Source organism: Platalea leucorodia (genome assembly GCF_965183815.1).
Source record: "Platalea leucorodia genome assembly, chromosome: 20".
Lineage (NCBI taxonomy): Eukaryota > Metazoa > Chordata > Aves > Pelecaniformes > Threskiornithidae > Platalea > Platalea leucorodia.
In genome coordinates this window covers 7,634,112-7,658,120 of record NC_138842.1, presented here as the reverse complement: position 1 = coordinate 7,658,120, position 24,009 = coordinate 7,634,112, and the positions used below count along the sequence as shown (strand labels likewise).

Below are 24,009 nucleotides of genomic sequence, written 5' to 3'. Positions count from 1 at the left end.
GCTGGCCCGGCGGTCCCGCGGGGCTCCGCGGGGCTGGGCTGGCACCCGCTGCGGCTGCGCTCCCCCGCGGCTCCAGACAGCAGGACCTTTTCGCTCGAGCGCTCCAGGAGCAGAGGCGAAGCGGTGTCCGAGACGCCTGCTTCGTCTGCACGGCGTTGTCGTTGGGATCAGCAGAGCACAACGGCCGCGGCCGGGCGGCTTCACGAGAAACTCGTCGCTTCTCATCTGGTTAGAAAACTTCAGCCCTTGGGAAAACACAGCATACCTTTCCGCGGGCCTGGGAGGAGGGACCACTGGATGGCAGGTTCAGAAGAAAAATTAGATTTGTATTAGGGGCTGAAATTGTTTCTCTATTCAGTATATTGAGGCTATTTCAGAGAGCAGCAGAGCAAGAGCCTCTGAGGCGGTGAAATCCACAGCAGAGGAGCAGGTCCTCAGTGCGCTGAAATGGCACCGTTACCAGGAACGCAGTGCCAACAAGATCAGCTCTTACTACGCCCAGTTTTTGTTTTATTCTCTCTCAAAAGATCTGTTTCTCCAGCACGCCATCTCAGACAGCGATAAAACGTTATGAGCTGCTGCTCTGTGGTGCACACTACGACTTTTACGAGCAGAAACCCTGAGATCCCGGAGAGCCTTTGGCCAAACATAAGCTGGGTCCGCAACTTAGGACCCATTGAATTCACAATTTAATCAGACCAACATAAAAGGGGGAATTCACGCGGGGCCCCTGCTCTTACCCCATCTCAACTGCTTTTGTTTGTCAGAGAAACGTTGCCCTCGCCGCTGCACGTGCAGCGCAGCCAGCTGTAACGCGGGCGGCGAAGACGCGGTGCCTCTGCGCGGCGGGGGGCAAGAGCCCCCGTTCCTCCCTGGTGCTTCTGCTGTGGCCAGGGGCAGGCGGCACCTAGCCCCTGACACAGGGCACCTAAAGAGCCTCGCGTGCGGCACGGATCCCGCCTGGTCCGTGGTACCGGGAGGAAAGCCTCCACCCCGCAGCCACCAGAGCCCAAGGCAGCGGTGGCGAGGGCGGCTGAGCCCGCGCAGGCAGCGGCACCTGCCCGCCGCTGCCAGCACGGCACTCCCGCCTCGCACACCCCGGCCGCGCGGCTGCTGCGGCAAGTTTGCCCCGAGCCCTTTTCACGCTTCAGTTTTTAGCCCCGGCTTTCAGCGTGTCAGTACCCACCGGCCCTTCTGGTCTGGCTCAGCGTTTTCCCAGCCGAGCAGCACCCCCGAGCCCGTGCCCTGCCCAGGCAGCCCCCGGCCTCCCCCAGGAGGCTGAGCCAGCCCGGCCGTGACCCCCTGCCTCGGGATGCACCCCAACCCGGGGCAGGGCTGCAGAGCAGCATCTGCACCGCTGCACGGCTCTCCAGCTGGGCGCGCACGGTGGAGCTCGGCACGTACATCTCCCCGCGCCCACGGGCTCTGCGCGCTCTCCAGCTACCAGCATCAATCCTACAGCTCTGCGCTTCCCAGCGGGTCACGGCCCCCTCACAACAGGAGCCCGAACAGGCTGGGTTTTGCAGCCCAGCTACAGAGGCAAAGTCCCTCGCCGGGCTGAGCTCCGGGCAGCTTGTGGCCAGCAGCAGGTTATTGCCCCCCGAACCCACCGAGCGGCAAAGAGGTTACAAAGCAAAGTGAAAACAGTCCCGCGGGCTCTGCACACCCCCTTCACGGGAGGCTCGCGCACGCCGTGGGAGGTTTCTGCGTCGCTTCTTTGAAAAACTATTTGAGGTCAGGCTGACTCAGTGTTTCCCAAAAGGCAATAGCTCTTATTGTTTCGGTGCAGGTCTAGAGCAGCCGCCAAGCACCGCCTTGCGCACAGGGGCCCGCTCCGAGTCCCAGGGAGAGGTAGGTGCTTTCTGCACACGTAGAGCCAGACTAGACCTGCTATCCCAAAATTCAAATGCAAACCGCAGCGCTCTGCCTGCAGATAACCTTTTCCACAGCAGGCGGCCAGTTCTGGGAACCCGGGGCTCGCTCCCAGGAGGCGAGGAGGGGACGCGCCTGCGGCAGCCCACGCACCCCGAGAATTTCTCGTCTTCGCTTTGCAGGGAGCCTCTGCAGCTCCAGAGCCTGTGCACGGCTGGACGACAGTCTCCAGCACGCTTATAGGAAACGAGTCTTCCCAGTCCGCAAAGAGCCGGGTGGCCCCGCTGTAAGCGATAGGGGTCAGAAACCAGACCGCCCGGCCCACGCAAAGTCCGGTACTCACGTCGTTCGGGGAACCGATGCTTCCAGTTCTTCTGCAGGACACGCTGGACAGCACAGCACCGAGCCCTCTGCGCGGGGTTTGCCCCCCGCGCCACGCCAGCCTCCTGCCCCGGGAGGGAGAGGCAGGCCGCGGCGCGGGGCTGTTGCGCTGGAGAGAGAAGAGGCCACCGGGGCTCGCAGAGACAGGCTTGCGAGGCAGCTTCAGGCCATTTCAGAGAGCGCGAGTGAGCTCCCCAAAGCACCGGTCCCTCCTTTAATGTTCCCAGCTGCAGGAAGATGGGCTACGACAGACCAGTTGCAAGTCACCTTTCCTCCTCCCAGGGAAAATTCAAGGCTAAATGCTCGTTACTGCTGTTTCTCTATCGTGGGGCAATTGCGCTGGTGTGCAGCCTTCTCGGGAAGGCATTTTGCTCTGGTTCACAGCATTCACAAGCTGAATTTTAACATGGCTCTCCCCTGCCCCCCAGGAGGCTTCGCCCCCCACAGCTCTATCCCTCCATTACGTGCATACCCGAGCATCTCCTGCCAAGCCCCCACAAGACCTCAGACACCCCCTTTCTGCCAGTCATGAGCAGTAACGCAGAGGGCGAAAGGCAAGACGGCCTTTTGCAAAAAGCCACTCCATCACATGCGCCCACACGAACGGCAACAGCCTCAGAGCAGCTCAGGAGTGGGTGTGCATTGGGGTGCTGAGCACACGCTGCGGCCCCCCGCCTGCGGGCTGCACGGGGGCACCCCCCGCTCGCCCACTGGGCGCCGCTCCCGAGGGCCCGCCGCAGCACGCGCGGCCTTCCCCCGCGAGGAGCAGGGCAGCCCCGCAGCGCCGCGGCGCGCTCTCGGGCCAGGGCCGTGCCCCGGGCGCAGCGCAGAGCCCAGGGTGGGCAGAGCTCTCCCCGCGCCCTGGGGCTTCCTTGGTACCTGGGCGCTGGGGCTCCCCAGCTTCCTTGCCAGCCTGTCCAAAAGAGCCGCCTCCACACGGAGCACTACCAAAACGTTTATTGAGAAGAGCGTTGGGTGGCCAGGCTCCCCAGAACCCCTCTGCAGCTGACCACGCATCTGGGGAGAGGAGCGCAGCCTCGGCAAAGGGGCGGCCAGCCTCTGCCCACCCGCCGGGCGCTCACGCTGCCGACCTGGGGATCTCCCGTAGCACCCCGGGTGCCTCAAAGCATCCACAGCGAGGCGCGGGCACTCGTTTCCTCGGGGGAAATGCGTCCCCGCTCTGGTGTAGCCAGGGAGGCATGGCTGGCTACGCGCTCTCCGCGTGCTCAGCAGCCGGAGGGAGGAGGAAGCAATCCGGCACCGGTCACCGAACAAACAGCTGAGATGCGGGGGCTGGCTCACGCTGGCGCGGGGCTGGGCGCTGCCAGGGAGGGGTGGCTGCTCTCCATCACGCTCCACCTTGGCCTTTGGCTGCTGCTGGCTTCTGTCACAGCTCCTGCAGCCACTCCCGCAGAGCAGACCTGCCCCACGCCGCTGCCGAAATCCTCGTCGGAGCAGGCGGGGGAACCGAGACCGGCTGCACGCAGTCCTGGGAGGGAGTGCTTGCTCCGACCATATCCACGGCATGGAAAAACAAACAAACGGGTATTTCCCTCACGGGGAGAAACATCATTTAAAAGGCGCTTCCTAAACCTGTCTGCAAACATGGGAGCAACTACTGCTCCTCCCAGAGGGCGGTGTAACTGCACCTCGGGGCTCCCCCTCGCTCAGCCCTCCCTGGAGAAAACGGGGAGCGCGGCCTCGCAGGTGGGGGCGGCTGCTGCCCGCCGGGAGCATGGCAGAGCTGCGCCGTGCCGGCTGAGCCCCGTCCCACGCCCCAAGGCGGCACAGCTGCGACCTGGCAGCAGCGTGCAGAGGAGAGGGCTCCCTCGCCGCGGGCACCCCACGGCTTGTCCTGCTCCCCGCTTCCATCCGCAACCTCCTCCGGATCGACGGGCAGCGCTAGCAGCCCCTCGCCCGCCGCAGTCCTGCCAGGAAGCACTCGCGACACCCGCGTCCGGACACGTCTATTTACGCGAGAAGCAGCACAGACACGGGGCGAGGAGGTGCCTCCCAGCCGGCACGGCCAGCCGCCGGCACAGGCTGCTGCCCCTGCGCGCTGCCGGGCCGGGGCCGGCTGGGTGCTGCGCCCAGCTGCCACCAGGCCACCTCCCTTGCACTGGGCGAGGGCAGAGTCACTTTGCAGGCGCCGTACTTTCAGAGGCTGGGGGCAGTGACGGGTCCCTGGCTGTGGGGACAGTCCAGAGATAGGTGGGGGGATCTGCTGGTAGCATCATGCCCTGGCAGCAACCAAGGCTGGAGAGGCACAGCCCGGGCAAGCGTCCTTCCCGGTCTTAGTCGTTCTCGCTCTGCAAGGGAGAGAGGGGGGAGCAAGGGTGAGGGGCCAGGGGCTGGGCTGCGGGGGATACGGCCCCTCTCGACGCACCCGGGGCCACCTGCTAAGTCCCCCACCCGAGCACAGCCCTGCCATTTCACCTCACCTCCATTTTGCTGTATATCCAGCTGAGAAGCTTTGTCACGCGTGTGTAAACACCGGGCTTGTTCTTCTGGCCACATCCTGTCCCCCAGCTCGTCACCCCGGCCACATACCAGCGGCCGTCGTCCTCACAGACCAGGGGCCCTCCGCTGTCACCCTGGCACAGAGGGGCAGAGCGGTGAGGAGAGAGGAGATGCCCCTCTGCCGGTACCCAGCCGGGGGACACCGGCGTGCGGGAAAAGCGGGCAGCCCTGCCGGTCCCGTGCCACCTTGCCCGGCGGGGACCGTGTGCCCTCGGCTCACCTGGCACGCATCTTTCCCCCCCTGCAGGTACCCGGCGCACATCATCCGTGGGGTCAGGTAGCCCTCGTACACCTTGTCGCTGTTGCAGATCTTGTAGTCGATCAGCTTCACCTCGGCCTCCCGCAGCTTCGGGGACGTGTTATCTGCAAGGCAGGAGGAGCCGTGGGCAGGGTGGGCCTCGTCCCCGCCGCCGCCCCGGACCCCTCTGCAGCACCAGGCGTTTCCGTGGCGGGGGGAGGAAGCTGTTATATCTCGCAGGCCTTATTTCTGCCGAGCAGCACAGCCGGGAGCGCAACCGCTGTGAGTCACCCCTGCGGGAACGGCCCCCGAATACGGCAGCAGAGCTGCGCTCGCTCCTCTCGCGCGCTGAGTTTGCGGGTCGGGCTGCGAGGCACAGGAGCTGCCTGTGGAGAGCCGGCGTCCACCCTCACCTTCGTTCTCCCTGGTCTTCCCAAAGCCGGTGATGAAGCAGGACCTGCCGGTCTGGAATCGCTGGCCGTACATGGGGAGGCAGGCTGGGCGAACCTGAGCTGGAGGGAGACGATGAAAACCAGGCGAGGAGGGAGGGATGAGTCACCCAGGAGCAAAATAGCCACTGCGGTCACCAGCCCTGTGGCTAGGGAGGAGCAGGGTGCGCAGAAAACCCTCCCCTCTGCGCCCACCCAGGCAGGGGCTCTGCCGGCCCCCCGCCGCACTGCCCAGGCGGGGCACGGCGAGCAGCACCGTGCCGGCTGCACAGCCGAGCCCACGGCTGCGTGTGCGCCGGACCCTGCCGGGGGAGGATGGGCCAGTTCCCGACCACGGCGCAGGCAGGGGAAAGCAGTGCGGCCACAGCAAGCGGGATGCTCCAGCTGGCAGCAGCCCTGTGCAGCCCAGGGACGGCTCCGAGGGGACCCGAGCTGCCTCTGGCTCCTGCCCATCCCCAGGCTCTCCCTGTCCCCCCGAACAGCAGCCCCAGCCAAGCCCAGCCCTGTGGCACAGCAAGCTGAGAGGTCTCACCCGAGAGCGTCAGCGGCCTGGAGAGCTTCATGAGAGCGATGTCGTAGTCATCGTGGTCATCGCTGTAGTTGGAGTTGATGATGACCTGGGAGACGGGGATGCCCTCTGCGTGCTGCTTCAGGTCCGAGACCCCGCCGTACACCTTCCAGTCGTCGAGGATCTTCATGCTGTTCCTGGGCAGGGAGAGGCGGGGGCAGCAAGGAGTGAGATGCGGGGCGCGGGGCTGGGCTGCGTGCCCAGTGCCCCCGGGCTGGCCAGCAGCGCTGCGGGCAGCTGCCTGCGGCAGCACTCACATGAAGAAGCAGTGGGCTGCGGTGAGGACCCACTGCGCGTCGATGATGGTGCCGCCGCAGATGTGGATCGGCCCGTACTGCACGCTGACTTGCCAGGGCCATTTGCTCACGGAGGTTTCCTTTCCCCCGATGATCCGGCCAGAAATCCTCTGCCCACAGGCTGGAGGGGAGAGCAGGGCCGAGAGAAGGGCTCAGAGAGGAGGCAAGCCTGGCGGGGGATGCGCACGACATCCCCAGCACCCGCAGGCACCAGCGGTGCTCCGTAGTTCACAGGGGCCAGTGAAGACCACGGGAACGCAACCTTCGTAGTTTTCTATTACCCAGAAAGTTTGCTGGAAAACGCCCTATCTGCCCAACCCTGTGCAAAGAGAGGAGGAAAGCGCTCCCAAGCACGTGTTTGGCCTCGCCCGCCCTCGGCCACGTGCCCTGCCAGCCAGCCCCCTTACTTGTGCATCGGAGAGAGACGTACTTTCCCGTGAGACACTGTGAGCTGCAGGAGAGAAGAGGGCCACAGCCTCAGCCCCGGCCCTGCGGCACCAGGCGGCGGCAGGGCTAGGAGGCGACGCTGCCCGGTACCTGTTGAGGCTCTGCTGGATGGTCTCTCGCTCGTCGGTCACGGTGAGGCTCTTGCCGGAGACGTGCAGGGGGACGTATTCGGTCTGCGACGCACTGGGAGGGGAGAGGAGAGAGGCAGTGAGGGTCCCTCCTCGCTGGGCACTGACCGCCCGGTCCCTGCCTTCTCCAAGAGGCTCTGCATGCCCTGGTGGGGATGGACTGAAACGCCCAGAGCAGCGCTGGACACGCAGCCTTCCAGCGGAAAAGCACAATGCTGGGGGAAAGAGCACAGCGGGCTGTGCACCCGGCCGGGGCAGGAGGGCCAGAGCAACGCCCAGGGGGCTGGCAGGGCCCCAGCGCCCGAGCCGGACACCCCATCCCCCGGGAATTACTTCTGAAATCCCAGCTGCCGGCAGGTCTTTCTGGAGAAGGAGTCGTCCCAGGTGCTGCTGCACACCGGCAGCCACTGGCTCTCGGCACTGGAGTAGACGTGGAGCAAGGACTCGTCGGATGCAAAGCGCACTGCGGGGATGGAGCGGGCGCGTCAGTGGTACCCAGCACCCCGGGGGCTGCCCTCCCCCCACCGCCCCCGGCTCCTGGTGCCTCACCGCAGCCCAGCTCGTCGCTCCTCTGGGAGCAGTCGACGACGCCGTCGCAGCGCACGGGGCTCTCCTTGCAGCTCTCGGCGGGCTCCTTGTACACGATGCCAGTCTGCGACCGCCAGAACATAACTGGAAACAAGCGCACGCCGTGGTGAGGCCGGGGCTGGCGGCAGGGGCTCGCTGCGGGCAAGGGTGCCGTGACCCACCCGGAGAGGACTCCGGAGGAGGTCTGCCAGGCGCAGGGGCGCTCCCAAACACCAGGCGTGAGCTCGGGTGCAGGGCTGCCGTCTGAGCCAAGGCTGAAGAGCTGCAGGATGCAGGGCAGACGGACTGGCCAGCCCTGAGCATCCCCCCGTGCCAGCCCAGCAGCGTGCAGCTCAGCTGCCACAAGCCGCTCTCGCTTAACCCCCTTCTAGCTTGCTCCTGCAGAAAGATGCATTCAGCCCACAGATGGCTCCAGACCACCAGCTACAGCAGCTGGAGAAGCGGCAGCTAGATGTTACGAGGGTTAAAGCGACTCCCCCGGTTTCTGTGCCTGCACTTTGGCGGACGGGCCCTGCCCGCTAACCCCGTGCCGCAGCGAGGGCGAGCGTGGGTGCTGCTGGGGGCCCCCGAAGCAAGCCCGGGGGAAGGAAAGAGCGGTGCAGCCCCCTCGCCCCACCCGGGACCGCAGGGAGCCCCGGCGGCCGCTCTCCCCTCCCCGGCAATCCTGCTCCTGCCTGTCCACCAGATGTCAGGAACACTCAGGGAATGGGAAGAGCCCAGCTCTCCTGCTGGCTTCCCAGCGTCGGGCTCCCCAGCCTCTGCTGACCCCCAGCCCCTCGGCGGTCTCCCCCCAGGGACCCCCGAGCCGGGACCCCACTCACACAGCAGGATGAGGGCGACGAGCAGCACGATGAGGATGGAGATGCAGCAGATGAGCGCAAGCCGTCGCTGGCTCATGCAGGGAGCTCTGAACATGGAGGATCCTGGCAGCAGAGCAGAGGCAGGGTCAGGGTCAGGGGGAGCGGCTGCCTCCCCGGGGTGCCCGGACCCCGCCGCTCACCGGCAAGTGCCAGGAGCTCCCTGGCACCTCCCTGTGCCACCCTCCCATCCTGCCACGGTCGCTGGCCTCCCCCTTGCCCCCAGCACCCTCACACCCCCAGGGAAACACCAGCCTGTGGCGGAGGCTTGTGCCAGCAGCGGGCACGGGGACCCGTTCCCTGCCTCCCTCCCTCCCCAGCCTAGGTGGGACCGGGGCCAGGGTGGCCAGAGACCACCCTCGGCACCATCCTCTTACCTGTGCTCTCACAGGTCGTGCAGGGGGCCGGGGCTGGGCTGGACTCCGGGCTGTAGGGCTTGAAGCTAATGCCGAGGACGCTTTCCCGAGGCTGCGGAGGTCGGGCACCGAAGATGCTGCTGACCACGGAGGCATGGAGGCTGGGAGGGACACTGCTGGGCGATGCCGTGGTCTGCGAGCAGAGGAGACCGTTATGGCCGTGACCGCCGGAGAGTCCCCGCGGCTGCCACCCCGCCGCCCAGGCAGCCGTGAAGGCAAAGGCGACGCAGAGCCGAGCTCCCCGGCACGGCACCGAGCTCCCCGGCACGGCCAGCCGTTGCCGCTGGTGGCTACTGCTCCGCAGTGCCATCAACTACACGGCAAGTTACCACTGCGGTGCCTCTTTCTGTACCACGGCGCCCAAGCCTTATCACATCCAGGATGCTGAAAACCTCTTCGCTGCAGCGCTTTTCCCCTTTAGGTGGCTGCTGGCCAAATTTCCCAAACTGATTGCTGGGATCAGAGAGAGATCAGCCGGTTATTTGGCATCGGGTCAGTCACGCTGTGGCCCAGTTCCACGGGGCTCGTGCCCCAATTTATGCATCTATCCTTAATTAGCCATTTGAAAAATACGGTGCAATTTCCAGCTGTTATTTAGTAATACTTAATAATCGGTGTTTTCCAAGCCCTGAAACGTCCTGCAGCCTGGAATGCTGTTCTGCAGTTGTGTCACTCCTGATCCGTGAATTTGCAAAAGAATATGTATTGGTTTCCTTTCCTCAAGATACGCTCTTCCAAGCGCCCCACCAGCTTCGATCAGCTACACAAGCGAGAGCCTCTCGTTTTCCTTCAGAGAGGACCTGGGTACACAGCCCACAGTAAATGCTCTTTCCTCTGCCACTGTAACGTCATTTGTAAAATCTCAGATACACCTTTGGCAACAAGAAACGACTGCGTGCCTTACAGAAACTGCCAGGGCATCGCCGGCCAGCCCACGGCAGCGACAGCCCGGCCCGGGCTTCGTTCCCGGCAGCTGCTTACCACGCTGCCTCGCTCCTCCCGGCGCTGCCCCCAGTGCCACCGCTGCGAGCGGCCGTGTTTGCACCGGGCCGTTCAAGGGAAGCCGGTCAAACTGTTGCCAGTCAAATCTGGACTACGTCTGTCCCTACGGGCAACGTCGCTCCAGTCCCGCAGAAGGGGCGCCCCAGGGAGAAGCGGAGCCGCCACCCTTTGGCAGCAGAGCGTGGCCAGCTCGGGCGCCCACAGCCCAGCCCGCCTGCCAGGGGACCGCTTGCCGGCCAGGAGGTGGGCTCACACACGCCCCTCTGGAAGCCTGCCTGATTTTTGGCCCCGCAGCTGCTGGCGATGCCAGAAAACATCCCCTTCCCTGCCAAGCCAGCAAGCAGCACCCGGGCTGGGGCACGGCTCTGGGAGCAGGCAGAGAGGATGGGGACGGCGGGCAGAGCAGGAGCAGGAGCTGCCGCCGAGTCGCCCCCTTCCCGCTGGGTCTTCTCTGCCCTCGTGTTTCCTGCCGGGAATCAAGGGCCCTAATGAGCACGTCGGGAGCCTGCTCAGGCTCATGCTTTGTAAATACGGCTGTGCCCTTTCTTGCAATGCGGTGTGTAACTTCCTGGGCATTAGCCCGTGAGTCACGCACCCCGGCGTGGCCACGCGTGCTCCCCACGCAGGGTCTGCCTCAGCCCCCAGCTGAACGCTGGGGGGGACACGGCACCTCTTGAGCTGTGCCTTAATAACTGCTCGCAGCCCACGCGCATCAGCCGCAGAGCCGGCAGGCACGGCACCCCGGGCTCCCGGGGAGGCTGCCTGGCCGCCCGCCCTGGCCAGCGGCGGGGCGCGCAGGGTCACCCCCCGGCACAGGCTCTCGGTCCTGCCGGCACAGACCTCCTCCCGCCGCCCGCGGGGCCCTTGGCACAGGCGCCGCTAACGTCTCCCGGCCATCGAGAGCCACCTCCCCGCTCACCCAGCGAGCAGCTCCCGGGCCTCCTGCACGCACGGGGAGGAGCGGAGGCAGTTTCTGTTTCACAGCATCACCCACCCCTTCTCACCCCTTCCCTGGCACACAGCGATAACAAGCCTGAATTCGCTCAGCCTGCAGCCAGAGGCCAGTTTTCCCTCTGCCTGAATCTCGCAGCAGCCCTGGGGGCAAGCCCGGGACAGCCGTGCTGCAGGCTTGCCTTCTCGTGGGCTCTCCCAAAGGTGCCGGGGAGCCCGGGAGAGCCCCTCGGTGTGCTCTGCGGGGCTGGGCTGGCACGGCAGCCGGCAGAGCTGGCGAGTGCCCCGGCAGCGTCCTCCCCAATGGGTCTGAGCAGTCACGCTGATGGGATTCAAGTCCTCGCGGCACGTATTGCACACCCGCTCCGCGAAACATCCCTGGGTACCCTTAGTGCCCGTTGCTAGAAAGCGTACGCCATCAGCAAGGGAGCCAGAGCTGCAGCGGGTCCTGCGCCACTGCTTCGCAGAAGCAAAGCAACGAGCAGATGCCAGGAACCCTTCCTAGGCAGGAAAAATACTTTTCTTACGCGTAAATGAGGTTTCTGTAAATACCCAGGCAGTATCATTTACAGTGGCAATTGTATGCTATCTCCACGTCTGATATTTCCCATGCCTCGTCCTGCAGCAAGCGTAACCCTTCAGTTATCAGATCAGCAGAATTACAACGCCGTTAAGGACAAACCTCTCCATTGCACTAGAAAACACAGCCCAGCTTCCCCAGTAAGCCAGCGATGCTGGATGCTAAAGCATTTCTACCTCCAGCGTACAAACGTTTCAAATTAACGCGTAAGTTCGCTATAGGTTAAACCGCTCACATTGTTCCTTAGCAGGAAACACATGCCCTTTCTTACACTCAGGTGAACTATTAGCTACTCATTTCCTTAACAGTCTAAAGTCCACGTATTTTTTTTAGGTCTATCGCAGAGGCTAACAAGACTTTTATCACGGGCTCCCGGTAACCAGCATAACTGGTCGCTGTTGTACAGCCACTGGAGCAGCAAACAAACAGCAGCAGCTTTACAAAGATGCTTCTGTTAAGGAGCTGAGTGAGCTGCGACTTCTGCCCACAAAACCTTTAGTCATCCTTTGCTGGCTTTTGAGTAAAAGTCATACCCGGAGCCATGCCTCTCTCACACGCGCGGCTGCGGTTTGAGCCCTTTTTCTGACGTCCTCCCTGCAAATGTTCTGCCAGCCGCAAAAGCACCGGGCCCCGCCGTGGGCTGGAGGCCAGGTGTGGGGAGGGGGAGCACAACCAGCTCCGTCCTGTGGCAAGGCCACTGTCAGGCCACAGGGGAGGCGGGATGCTGGGGACACGCGGGAGGACTCCTCACCGGCTCTGCTCGCCTCGTGCCCAGCCCAGGCTGCCTGGGGAACGAGTACACGCTGCCCGTCGGCAACGCGAGCCCTTTGCTACACTTGTCGCGAGCATAACCACCACCTCGGTCCTTCCCTCTGCTCCAAGGCTTTGAGCAGAGCTGGGAAAAGCAGCCAAGCCACAGACAGCAGCACCAGAGAAGCCCATCGCCTTTGCACCGTCAGCTCCCACGTGCACTGACCTCCAGCTCGACTCCCCGCTGCAGAGGGAAGGCCACCGAATCCACGCCAGCAGAGAGCAATTGCCAGGGGCCAGGTGGTCCGGGCTGGCTTCGAGGCTTGGGATCCACGCGGGATGGGGAGGGAAGGCAGGGAAGCCAGCAGCCGTCACCCGCAGTTTCGGAGTGGGAGGGAGAGTGGAAGGAGCCAGGCAACACCTGGGGTGTTGCAACCGGACCAGGGCCCAGCTGTGCCCTGGAGGAGCAGAAGGGCACGGCAGCTACCCAAAATTTGGAGCGTCAAGAGGGGAGGGAAGCAGCCCGGCTTAAATAAGCTGGAATGAGCTGCCTAAATAGGCGATCATCTTTCCCAGCTGAGCTTGGCAGCCCACACCTCACCACGGCTCTCTGCCGCTCACAGCCTTTGTTCGGAGCGGGGAACCGGCTGCTTCACCTGCTCGCGGAGCGCCGATTGTCCACGGCAGATTGGCTCAGCGAGCACACAACAGCGACATTGTCCTCGCGCTCCCCTGGGACAAAACCCTCCCGAGCCTGTGAAAGCCCCCGTTCCCTCCTGTGACGCCCGTCCTGCTCGAGCGCCGCAGCTGAGCGGTGGCTCGGCGGTGCCTCCCCGGGAGGGGGCAGACCCCCAGCCCAAGCCGTGGCCCCCGGCTCGCCGGCCTTGCTCCCCCAGCCGTTGGCGGCGTGGGGCTGGGCAGAGCCTCTGGGGCCATGGGGCCGAACAGGGCAGGAGCTGCAGGAGGATGCTGCCGAGACCCAGGTGCCGTAAAGGGGCAACGCAGGGGGAAGTGAAATCCCAAAGCAGACAAGTGCAGGTGACAAGCCGTGTCGATTGAGTCAGCCCGATCTGGCCAGGGACAGGTTGCCTTATGCCAGTGTGAGCAGCCCTTCAGGCAGAGATCAGAAAATGTTCTAGGGGGTGAGTAATCGCCGCTCACCCCATTCCACAGATGGGCAGACTGAGGCGCAGAAAGATGAAGCGACTCTCCTGTAGTTGCAGAGCCGAGGGTGGCACCTAGGACTGCTAATGGCCTATTTACTCCCAGCAACAAAGCCAGGGTGGCCCAGTGGAGATGCCCGATATCGGGTAATTGTCTCCATATGCAGGCAACCGAATTCCTGCCCCGCTCTCACCAAGACGCTGTGCTGCTGCCTGCTTTCGGGGCCACCCGGAGCTGGGATCACGCTGCAAAGCAGTGCCGGGGACAGGCTGGCTCTGGCAGGAGCCCACTCTGCTCCTGCTCCTGGCTGCCTCCGAGGCTCCCGCTCGCCAAGGGGCAGGAAGCGGGTGGCTTTCGCAGCTGGCCCTGCCTCCCCTGGAGCCCCATCCACCCTGCCGCTGCCGGCTTTGCACGTTCCGGATGTCGCTGGCACAGCCGGCAGCACTCGGCACGGTAATTACCCGCTGCCTCGCCCGGGCGGGCTGAGCCCAGTGCCCAGCCAAGGATGGATGTTTTCCTCATGACAGGATGCTCAGCGAGGCCCCACGGCCGAGACCGAGCAGGTCCCGGTCAACCCAGCCTGAAAAGAGCACGGGAAAAACTGCCAGGAGAGCAGGCAAGGGAGAGCAGCGGGGGCCAGGGCCACCAGCGTGCTGCCGAGGCTACTGACGTGCTGGTGGGAGGTGCCAGAGGGCTCAGGAACGTGCAGCTCCCATGGGTGCCAAGCGGCACGGGCTCCCAGCAGCAGCACCAGCCGGTCCCCCCGGGTTCGCAAATCCGCTCCAGTGTGGAAAAGCAGCGGTGCCCGGTCCCTGACGCCTCCTCTGCTGGCACAGGGCTGACACGGGGGATGCTGGCGGCAGTCCTCCTCCCTCCGTGTGCCGAGGGCGCCGGAGGCAGCAGCCCCACAGGCAGCTCGCCCCAGGTCCTTCTCCCCGCCGGCAGCAACAGGCTGCTGTGAAGGTGACGCCCCAGAGAGCAGGAGGGAGAAACCGGGCCCTCCACCAAACCCCGAGGAAAGTGGGTCCGTACGGCCACAGAGCAACCTCTGGTACTCCTAGCCAGGTCAGAGCTGGAGGAGCTGCCCGTGCCTTACCGGAGAGGTTTTCCCGTCCATCGGCCGCTGCAGGGCTGGGCTGGGATCACAGCTCCGGCACAGCCATCCTTTGCTGCGCAGCGCGGTGCAGAGCGAAGTCAGGTCCGCAGGGACGGGGCAGAGTTTGTTTGGCGAGCGGGCTCGTACGTCAGTGCCAGCACCAGGCGCGGAGGGAAACCAGTCCAACCTGCCGCCCAGCTCCACCGCTGCCTGTTTCCCAACTGCTCCAGGCACAGCACACAAAATACCTGCCTCTGCTGCCGGTCGCCCCAGCCAGGCGCTGAGGAACGCTGGGCAGGGGCAGCAGGAGCCCCGGCTGCGGCCAAAGGTCTGGGAGCGGGTCAGGTCTGGCCCTGGGGGAGAGTGGCATCCCAGGCGCCGGGGGCTGCTGCGAGCTCCTCACCTCTCTCCCGGCTGCCTGCCCGCCCAAGCACCCCGCTTCTCTGCTGCGTGCCCGCAACGTGCTCGCCTCACCTCTCGGGCCCTGGCCAAGGGCTGCGAGCGCCAGCTGAGGATGGGAGAGGAGGGGATGCGCAGCCGTGTCCCAACCCAGCAAAAGCCCTCTCGTGTGCCCCAGGTGACCGGGAAGTCGAGAATGCCCTGTTTCAAGGGAAATGAAATGCCGTTTCCGTCTAGTTTCTCTAGAGGCTTTTTCACTCCTTTGCTAATGGAGTGATGCTTTTGCATTGTGCAAGGAGAAAGCAGTGGCCGCCCGCTTCCTCCGTGGGTGTGAGCTAGGAGATGCTTTGCTTAACCCAGAACTCGCGTTTGGGAGAAACAGGTAAAAATATCCAGATTATCTGATGCCCAGCCCCACGTCCCTCAGTGCCGCACGCCCCGCTCACCCCAGCCCCTGGCTGCCGGAGGAGCGGCTGCGGGGTGGATGAACGAGGCTGGCGGGCTGGCACCGGGCGATGCGAGGGCAGCGCGGGGCTCGGCAGGGAGGAGGGCAACCTCTCCGATGGTCCGGTCCCGGCAGGCTCTGTCTGGCGGCGTGGTGCCTCCTGTGAGCCCCATCCCGACACTATTTTCCAGGCACATTTCTCCCGGCATTATTCATAGCGTAAGTCCCTTATTCATCCGGCTCCCCGCCCACACCTGCTCATCGGAAGGGCAGGAGACAAGCCGGGCCATCCAAGCTTGGAGGAAACCTGCTTCAAAGCCCCCTCGATTTCCAGGCTGAAAATCCCGGGATGGATCCTGCCGTCCCCTCCACCCTGCCCCGGGGCTCCCCATCCCGTTCCTTCCCAGAGGGGTCAATGCCTGCCCTGTTCCCACGCACAGCCTGGGGCCAAACCCGGCTGGCCAGAGCGGGGATCGGGGAGCTCGGTGGAGAAGACCGACACCTGAGCCCATCCTGATCTTGGTGTTTACTCCTGCTTTCTTCTGGCAAGGTCATTGTCAAGCCCTTTGCCGGCCTCTCTCCAATGAGCCCACCCGGGGCCTCGTTGCCCCGGCAGATCCAGCACGAGCGCTTCGGTGCACAGGGCAAATGCTTCCCGCGGTGGTGGCCACGAGCCAGGCCACCTGCTCTGGGGATCCCCTACTTCCAGGGTGGTTTCTGAGCCAGCCCTCGTTCTGCCGCACACCTCTCTAGCTTTCACACACAAGACTAACAGCATTTTGTTTGCTTTTGCAGCCACCCCGTGCCCTTGAGGGCTCTGCCCCGCTGGGGCGCAGGGGCGAAGCGCTGGCCAAGCAGCGAGCTGCGTCCCCGACAGCCCTGAGCTGGCCTTGCCTGCACGTCCACGCCAGCTGCCACGTCCTCGCCGCCACGTCCTCGCCTGAAAAGGGATTCTCAGAAAGTAGCTCCAGGTAGCAGCTCCAGGAATGATTGTTTGCTCGTGTTTCTACAAAGCCACCTACGGAAAGCAAGTTACAGAGAACCGTGTGTCTGGGCTTGACCCCAGCAACCTGACATTAAATGTCACGCGCGTGTAACACCTCCCAGGTGAAATCCTCGCACTTTCTTGCTGGTAACCGCTCCCACGAGCCCTGCTGCACCCTCCCGCCAGCAAACGAGGTGCTAATAGCGCACACAGCCAGAGCCAGCATCACCACGCCAGGAGAGCTGGCGGCTCCTCCGCTCTCTGCTCTGACCTCCAGGCACGAGGGAGGGAAGAGGACAACTCTGCTCTTCCAGGCAAGGTGCCTTCTCCTGCGCTTTGTCCCGCGGCAGGGCTGCGCCCGCGCAGAACCAGCGCTCCAGCCCCAGCCCTGCGCCGCACGGTGCCGTGTCGCAGCCCAAGCTTGCCCCCTCCGGGGCTGTACGATATCCCCACTGCCCTGGGCAAAACTCCCCGAGGTTTGCAGCGGCGCAGGGCCGGGAAAAGCAGAGACCGGCTCTGCCTGCTGTTCTCCGGGCTGGGTTTCTCTGCGGTGGTGTCACCCTGCCCGGCCGACACAGCGGCCCGCGAGGGGATATTTCAGGGTCAGCCGTGTTACCCGCGGGGCTCAGGGGCTGCCGGGAATCCCAGCCCCATTCCAGCCTTGCCCGTGCCAAAGCTGTCAGCGTCGCTGAGGCTGCGGCAGCCTCAGCCCCGGCCGCAGAGCGGCAGCTCCAGGATGTGGGTGCTGCACAAGGGAGCAGCAGCCAGGCGGGCAGGAGGACGGAGCCGAGGACATGCTTCGCCCCGCAGCCTGCCCCGCAGACGTGGGCAGCCCGCTTGCCGAGCGGGTGGCCGGGGCTAGCGGCTGGCAGGAGCCGGGGCGGCTGCAGCTCCCAGCCCTTGCTGCCCCTGAGACGAGCTGCAGAGGCTCTGGGGAAAGAACTGTTGTGCAGCTCTGACTCAGGTGGTTTCCAGGTTATTAAAACCACGGCTATTCCTATTCAAAGATTAGTCAATTATTTTGAAGATGAAAAGGAAACTCGGCAACATTCTCAAGGGCTGGTTTGACCCATGAACTGAAAACCTCTCCCGCCGACATTGAGAACACGGGGCTGCTTTTTCCTGCGATGCTTTGGTTTTAGCGCAGTGCTTCGGGTGGTCAGCAACGCCCGATGCAAAGCTCGTCCGTGCTTTATCGCTGGGTCCCCTGCCTGTGCTGGGGCTGCAGGGTGCCTCAGCACAGCGCACGGCCGCGGGACAGGGCTGCTGTGCCCGCCTGCCTCGGGCCGGGAAGACGGGTCTGCCCTCCTTTCCCTGCGAGACAGCGGCTCCCTCCCCGCGGCCCCTCGCTGCAGAGCTGGCGGCAGCAAAGGTTGCATGGAGACATGAAGTCTGCAGCCTCGAGGACGCCAAGCGGCGTTTCACGGAGGATGAGGGGAAAGCAGTGATGAGACAGGGATCCTGGGCAGCATCGGCACCACAAGCCGTGGAGCGGGCAGCAGGTAGGCACGCTGCGGTGCTGTCCCAGCACCAGCTTCTCCCGTGGCACCTGGCGGTGCCCGCATCCATGCGGCAGCTCGGGTGCCAGCACCGGCACCGCGGGGCGCCTGTGCCGCTCACGATCTGAGCGTTCAACAGAACTGTCATTTCTCCTCAGCCTGTTTCATCTTCTCCTAAATTGCCAACCTTTTCTCCCAAACCTCTGAACCGCCTCAACCGCAGGTCCAGCCCCGCAGGGTCTTTTCCACAAAGCTCCCTCCTTCCTCGTTTCTGGTCCCATTGCTTTTCATTTTCATTCCTTTACATGAAACGCGAGCTGTGGCTTTGTGTGGGATGGGCTGTGCTTCATCTCAGGACTCCTAAATTCAGCGGCTGCCAGATCTGACTCACGAACTGACAGCAGAGTGACAGGACATCAGCTGGTCCCCCAAAGAGGGGAGAATAAAGCAAGCTGGGGTGAAGCCAGCGAGGGGATCTGCTGCTGGAGCCGTCTTCCCCTGCCCGTCCCTAGGGCTGGCCCTCGGCAGAGGAACGGCCATCGGCGAGGCAGAGCCTCTCCCTGCTGCCGGGCGCCCAGCACCACCGCCCCGTGCCCGTCTTCCCCACGGCCCCGGCGGAGCAGGGCCGAAGCCCGCGTGGCCCTGGGTGCCACGAGAACCGCGCAGGCCACCATGCCGTGCCCGAGGTCCTGGTGCCAGGCACCGGCGGACGGCTCGGTGGCACCGCTGGACCCACCCGGCAGCTGATGGAATTGCTGGTGCTCTGGCAAGGCTTCGTGGAAGCCTGTGGGCTTTGGCAGGAAGGGTGAGTCAGGGGACAGACTCTGTTCAGAGTCAGGGGAAAAAGCAGAAATCTCCTACTTTGGGCATTTGATATGGCTCTTTGAGGAGCCACTTTGCTGTGGCAAAGGGACCCGAGGTCCTGCACCTCTGTACCCACCAAGCCAGGGACTGCTCTGAAGCTTTCTGAGGCTGACCAGAGCCTCAGAACCGAGAAAACTCTCGGTTTCTCTTGCTCTTTTTATCCGTGTCCTTTCCACTAATTTCCCTGTGGGAAATTCCTCTTCTTGAGAAAAATTGCTCTCCATCACATGAGGGCCCCTGGGTTTGCACAGGCCTCAGGAAAGCCCTCAAGCAAGCTCTGTTGTAACTCAGCCTGCTAAAAGGCAAATCAGAGGACCTGCAGTCCGCTCGGTGGTAATTCAGGTCCTAACACCTCAGGCCGGCATCACCAGACAGGTGGGACATTGCCATGGGGCCAGAGCCCCGCAGCCACGCACGTCACGGCCGTACCGGGGCCCCGGGTCTGGCTGGCAGCTGCCAGAGCCCTGGGACAGCCTACAGCCCCCTCCGCCGCACCCGACTTCAGAGCTTGCGATGCCAGCCGTGTGCATCGGCGTTTGCAGGACACACAATAGCCCAGAGGTTGTCACTCGGCCCCAGAAATGGGGAAAGGCAAATGGCAGACTGAAACAGGAGGGTACGGGCTGAGCCCGAAGGAAGGGAACGCAAGAACCCCCTCCTGGGGCTCCGGGGCTCCCCAGGGCTGGCCATGACCCGGCCGGCTTTAGCTGCTGGCAGGACAGGACGTTGGCCCAAGGGGACACTGCGCTGTGCTCAATAAAATCCCTGTGATGGGTCATCCTAGGCGCTAACGCTACCCCCTGTGCTGTGCTTTTAACATCTCATGTAATAACGAAGGAGCAAAGGCGGACACGTGATGCACTCCTATTTTCCCTTTCTCAGCAGTGTACCGCTTTGATCAGAAAAGCCCCCAAAGCTCTTCCTTTAAGGCTGCTTGCAGGAAATGCCCGGCCTGGGCTGAGAGATTAGCTGTGGGTGAGTGGGTGGACAGTAAAGAAAAGTGGAAGTCGCTACACAGCGACTTTCCTCCCACTGCACTAACGCCTCCGAGACGTCACTGAGCCAGCCTCCAGGGGAAAAACAAGCGTTCAGCAGCCCGCCAGAGCAGAGCTCGGCACCCTGCTCGCCCAGCCCAGCGCCCTCAGAGGATGCTGAGCCAGCATGGCCCCCTCCGCCACAGCCCTGGCACTGTGGGTGGCACTGCTCCTCGCCCAGCGGACGGACGGTGAGTCTCTCTTGCCCGCACCGCGTTGGCCCTCAGCTCCCCGCTTGCTGCGGCTGAGCCCCACGGCTCCCAGCAGGCTGCTCTGCTCCCCTCCACACCCGAGATCCCGGCACCGGCCTGGGAAGGCATGCCGGCAGGCAGCGAGCGGAGCTGCTGCGGTTCGGACACCTTCGCTGGCTGCTCAGCGCTCAGGCTGGTGGTGCCCGCAGGCTCCTGCCTGCCTGGAGCCGGACACGACCAGGGCTCCCTGCTCGCCACCCTCCTTTCTTCACTGCTTGGGAGCCTAAAGGCTGCGTTAGTCGTCAGGCATCAGCCTCGCTTACCTCCACCAGTGTGGACCATGGTGCCTTGTGTTGCGGTCGCTAGCGCGGTGCTCTGCTGACGGCCGTCCTCCCCAGGCAACGGTGCGGCTTAGTGTTTGCCGGCAGGCAGCGGCTGCTGAGGAAACCAGCACAGAAAGGGTGACAGATGTTATCTAGCCACGCTTTGCTGCCAGGTGACAATACCGAAATTCAGGCAGGAGGTGTGAAAAGTCCGTTTCTTCCAGACAGCAGATAAGAAAACAGGAAAGCTGAATCCAAACAGAGCTACTAGAAAGGGCAGGGGCGGTCAGGGATGTAAATACAGCAGGCTCCTTTCTTGGGCCAGAAAAGCACCGAGATCCTCTCGGCTGGGCTGAGCTGGGCTCTCCCCAGAAGAGAGAGGAAGGGGAAGAGGGGGACGAGCAAACACTGAAACTTGGAAGTGGGACAGGCCTGGGCAAATCCTTGCGCTTTTCGGGTGGATGGTCACTGCTGAACACAGGGGTCGAGCTCCAGGCGAGCCATCGAGGAGGCAGTCGCAAGGAGCTCTGCCCAGCTCCTGCGGGCACCGGGGGGACGGGAAGGGATGCCAACCGGCCTCACCTGACGCTCGCCTTCGGTCCCGCAGGTGAGAAGCTGGCAAGCCCCACGCACGTGCGCTTTGCTGCGGAGATAGCGCATCACCTGCTGCTGTGGGAGCCGGGCCACAACCACCCCAGTGACACCCGCTACGAAGTGGAGTACAAAGTGTGAGTACAGCCACGGGGGTGCCAGGGGGATCTGATACCGACGGCGGTGACAGCCGAGTCCCTGGCACCTGCCCGCACCGCTCTCACCGCACGCGCTTCTCCCTGCAGCTACGGCACAAGTTCCTCCTGGACAGCCATCCCGAACTGCGTGAAGATCTCGGGGTACTCCTGTGACCTCACGTACTACACCCTGGATCCTGCCCTGCGCTACTACGCACGGGTCAGGGCCGTGTCTGGAAACCACACGTCCCCGTGGCAAAGGACCAACTCTTTCTCCCCGCAGGACGGTAGGTCGGGGGTCTGCCTCCATCCTGCGGCTGGGGCAGGAGGCTTCGAGGATGGCAGAGGTCAGGGTGCCAAGCTGCTTGGGAGGAACTTTGGGACAGATGAGAGCAGGGATGTCTCTCCCTCTTCACGCCTTCCTGGAGGGCAGCCGGGCTGCGGGCTGGGACGGGATAAGCCTAGGACAGGGAGCACTGGCTGCGAGGAAGAGTCACAGCTCAGTCCGCTGCTGTAAAGGCTCTTAGAGCCGCAAACAGGAGAAAACCCTAACGTGCTCTTCCAACTCACTTGCTTCCAGCCAGCCTGCGCCTGTCGGGCCAGAGCCTCTCTGTGACGGGCAACACCATCCACGTGCAGCTGCAGCTGCTCCTCAGGGCGGGCAACCTCACCGTGAAATACGACCACATACAGAAGTACGTGAGGCGATACCGGGTGTTCGTCAGGAGGGCACAGGACAATCGGACGGTGAGCTGAGTTGCTGGTCCCATGCTGTCCCCATCTGTCACACGCAGTGCTGCTCAAGTTGAAAAACACATTTTTAAAGTACAGCCCTCTGTAAAACTTGACATTGAGCTTTCTCACAGCCACAACATTGCAGAGATTTCTCTGCACATTTTATTGCAGTAGGTTCCCCAGCTCTTACTGGGATTTTGGGTCTAGCTGCTGTCAGCCGTATTGCTAAGCACCCTGGGGACTTTTCCCAGAGGACAGGGAAGGAGGAGGGGGGAAAGCACGGGGCCCAGCACTCCCGCAGGAGCTGGGGGCTCTCGGGTACCAGCCCGCACTCTGGTCATTGCAGTACGAATTGGTGGAGAAAGCCCCGGAGTTCAACATCAGCAACCTCTTCTGGGACACGGAGTACTGCATCAGCGTGGAGCCCGACGTGGCCAGCCGGCACGCCCACGCCACGCACACCGCCGAGCAGTGCGTCACCATCGGCAAGAGAGACAGTGAGTGGCGGGGGAGCCAGGGAAGGGGGGGTCTTGTGGGATGCGGATCCTCCTCAGCCTCCCGGCCCTGTGCTACGTGCACTGAGGACTCTGCCTTCCCCCCCTCACCTGGGCACGTCCTCTCTTGCAGGGAGCGCAGAGCTTGTCCTAAGCATTGTCAGCTCCTCCTTCATCACCCTGTTGTTCTTGGGCCTCCTGGGGGCTCTGCTGGCGTGCACCTACATAAAGAAACCCATGAGGCCGCCCTCTGTCCTGGTAAGGCAGCCGGGCACGCAGCACCCTTTGCGGCCGGCGTGAGGGTGCAGGCTTGGGTAGCTGCTGGGAGAGGCAGGCAAGAAGCAGGGACGCGCACGGCTCACTCCTCTCTTTTCTCTCCCTCCCAGAAGTCCTTCATAAAGCAGAGCTCACTCTGGGTAGAGCAGGAGTCCTCAACCTCGGGCAGCCTGGACGCAGACCCTGTCCAGCAGCTATTCCTGTGCCAGAAGGAGCCCCAGCAGGACGGTGGCCCCGACAGCAGCACCAGCACAGCCCAGCTGCCCCTGGAGAAGGGCTGGAGGCTCCCAGAGTGGCCCGAGGACCAAGTGCGCCTGCTGGGGCCGGGGGCCATGGGGAGCAGAGACAGCAGCTGCACCAGCACCGACAGCGGCATTTGCCTGCACACCTCCTCCTCCGAACTGAGCTACTCCTCAGGCCCCGAGCCCCAGGGCTACAAGCGGCAGCTGCCCACCGGCGACGACAGCGGCGTGGGCTTGGAGAGCACCTGCCCTTGCCCCACGTGCCCCACCGGCAGCGGGAATGCCAGCCCCGCGGAGGCCAGGCTGCCCCACGGAGGGGAGCTCAGCCTCTCCCCTGCCGCCGGCCAGGACAGTCAGCAAGAAGTGGAGTTCCGTGGCTACCTGCAGCAATCCAAGGGCACGGTGAAGCCAAGGCAGGACCCAGCCAAGGGGGTGCCCTTCTCGGGCTGTGCAGGATCCCCGCAGCGCCCGGGCAGCACCGACATCGTGCTGGATGTAGAGTGCTCCGAGCTGGCTGTGGCCAAAGGGTACTTGAAGCAGTCCTCTCCCAAGCATCCCTGCAGCCGCACGCAGGACCTTGCGCCATGGGGGGCCCCTCAGGAGCCCACTGTCTGGGACTTTTCCAGCCAGCTGGGGCCCCGAGCCCCCACTCTGCTGAGCTACGGGGCTCCGGGTGCTCCCTTCGCCTCCAAAGCCGGCCCCGAGCTCCTGAAAACTCCCTTTGACCTGAGCATCTTCAACACTGACCTCCTGGGGACACTGCCCCTCATCTCCAGCCTCAGCACCAACGACTGGCTCACGCTGCAAATCAACCCCCTGAGCCTGCTCAATGGGGACAGCAAGGACAGCCGCCTGTGAGCCGTCCCCGTGCTGGGGAGCGGGCGCCCGCCAGCCCCACACACTGACCCAACTACCTCTTCTAGCCACTGCCCACGGGGAGCAGCTACTCCAATAAGCTACCGCCGACCCCTGAATGTTAACACATCAAACTGAGTGGTGCCCCGGCCGAGACGCACCCGAGGGCACCAGCTTAGCTACTTCTGGGGCTGCTTTGGCCCCAGTGCCGCTGTGGCCAGCCCCCAGCGCGCCCTGCACCTTCCCTCCAGCCAGTCTCCGGCGTAAAGCTAACGGACGTGGGGACGGGCTGCGCTGGAGCACCCCTCCTCTGAGCGCCAAGCCCAAGGACGCGCGCCGGGATGTTTCCAAAGGGCGATCCTGCCTTCTCTGCCCTCCCCAGCAGCCCAGCGCGGGGCACGCAGCCCCCAGGCTCAGGGCTGCCCTCGGGGCTGGGGCTGGCACCAGCCTCGCGCTTCCCCTCCCCGCTTCCCCCTTCCACAGGCGAATGCCGGGGCCCTCCAGCTGACGTCCACGCCGCCGATACTGTCCAAACGTTTCACAACACAGACACCAAAAGCAAAGAGCAACCTGACGTCAGCCGTCCTGCTGCTGGGAGCGTGGAGCTCCCACGCTGGCTGGCCTCACTTGGAGGGA

At 63.9% G+C, this 24,009-nt stretch overlaps 2 protein-coding genes across 3 annotated transcripts; one reads left to right on the top strand and one right to left on the bottom strand.

Annotated features, from left to right (window-relative positions):
* Window positions 1-3,334: 3,334 nt before the first annotated feature.
* On the bottom strand, window positions 3,335-14,324 carry TMPRSS13 (transmembrane serine protease 13; the record flags this gene model as incomplete). The annotated part of the gene is made up of 13 exons (XM_082330648.1): window positions 3,335-4,562; window positions 4,695-4,847; window positions 4,994-5,136; window positions 5,425-5,523; window positions 5,993-6,165; window positions 6,286-6,445; window positions 6,732-6,775; window positions 6,862-6,954; window positions 7,233-7,362; window positions 7,449-7,571; window positions 8,309-8,410; window positions 8,722-8,893; window positions 14,304-14,324. The coding sequence occupies 13 exons, from the start codon at window positions 14,322-14,324 to the stop codon at window positions 4,548-4,550; spliced, it is 1,428 nt and encodes a 475-aa protein (XP_082186774.1). The 3' UTR covers window positions 3,335-4,547.
* A 5,289-nt stretch (window positions 14,325-19,613) lies between these two features.
* IL10RA (interleukin 10 receptor subunit alpha) lies at window positions 19,614-23,505 on the top strand. Of its 2 annotated transcripts, XM_082330642.1 has the most exons (7): window positions 19,614-19,720; window positions 20,651-20,771; window positions 20,880-21,058; window positions 21,352-21,518; window positions 21,853-22,003; window positions 22,134-22,258; window positions 22,387-23,505. In XM_082330642.1, the coding sequence occupies exons 1-7, from the start codon at window positions 19,657-19,659 to the stop codon at window positions 23,374-23,376; spliced, it is 1,797 nt and encodes a 598-aa protein (XP_082186768.1). In that variant the 5' UTR covers window positions 19,614-19,656; the 3' UTR covers window positions 23,377-23,505. The 2 variants fall into 2 exon arrangements, with proteins under 2 accessions (XP_082186768.1, XP_082186769.1); XM_082330643.1 differs by lacking the exons at window positions 20,651-20,771; window positions 20,880-21,058.
* The last annotated feature ends 504 nt before the right edge of the window (window positions 23,506-24,009 follow it).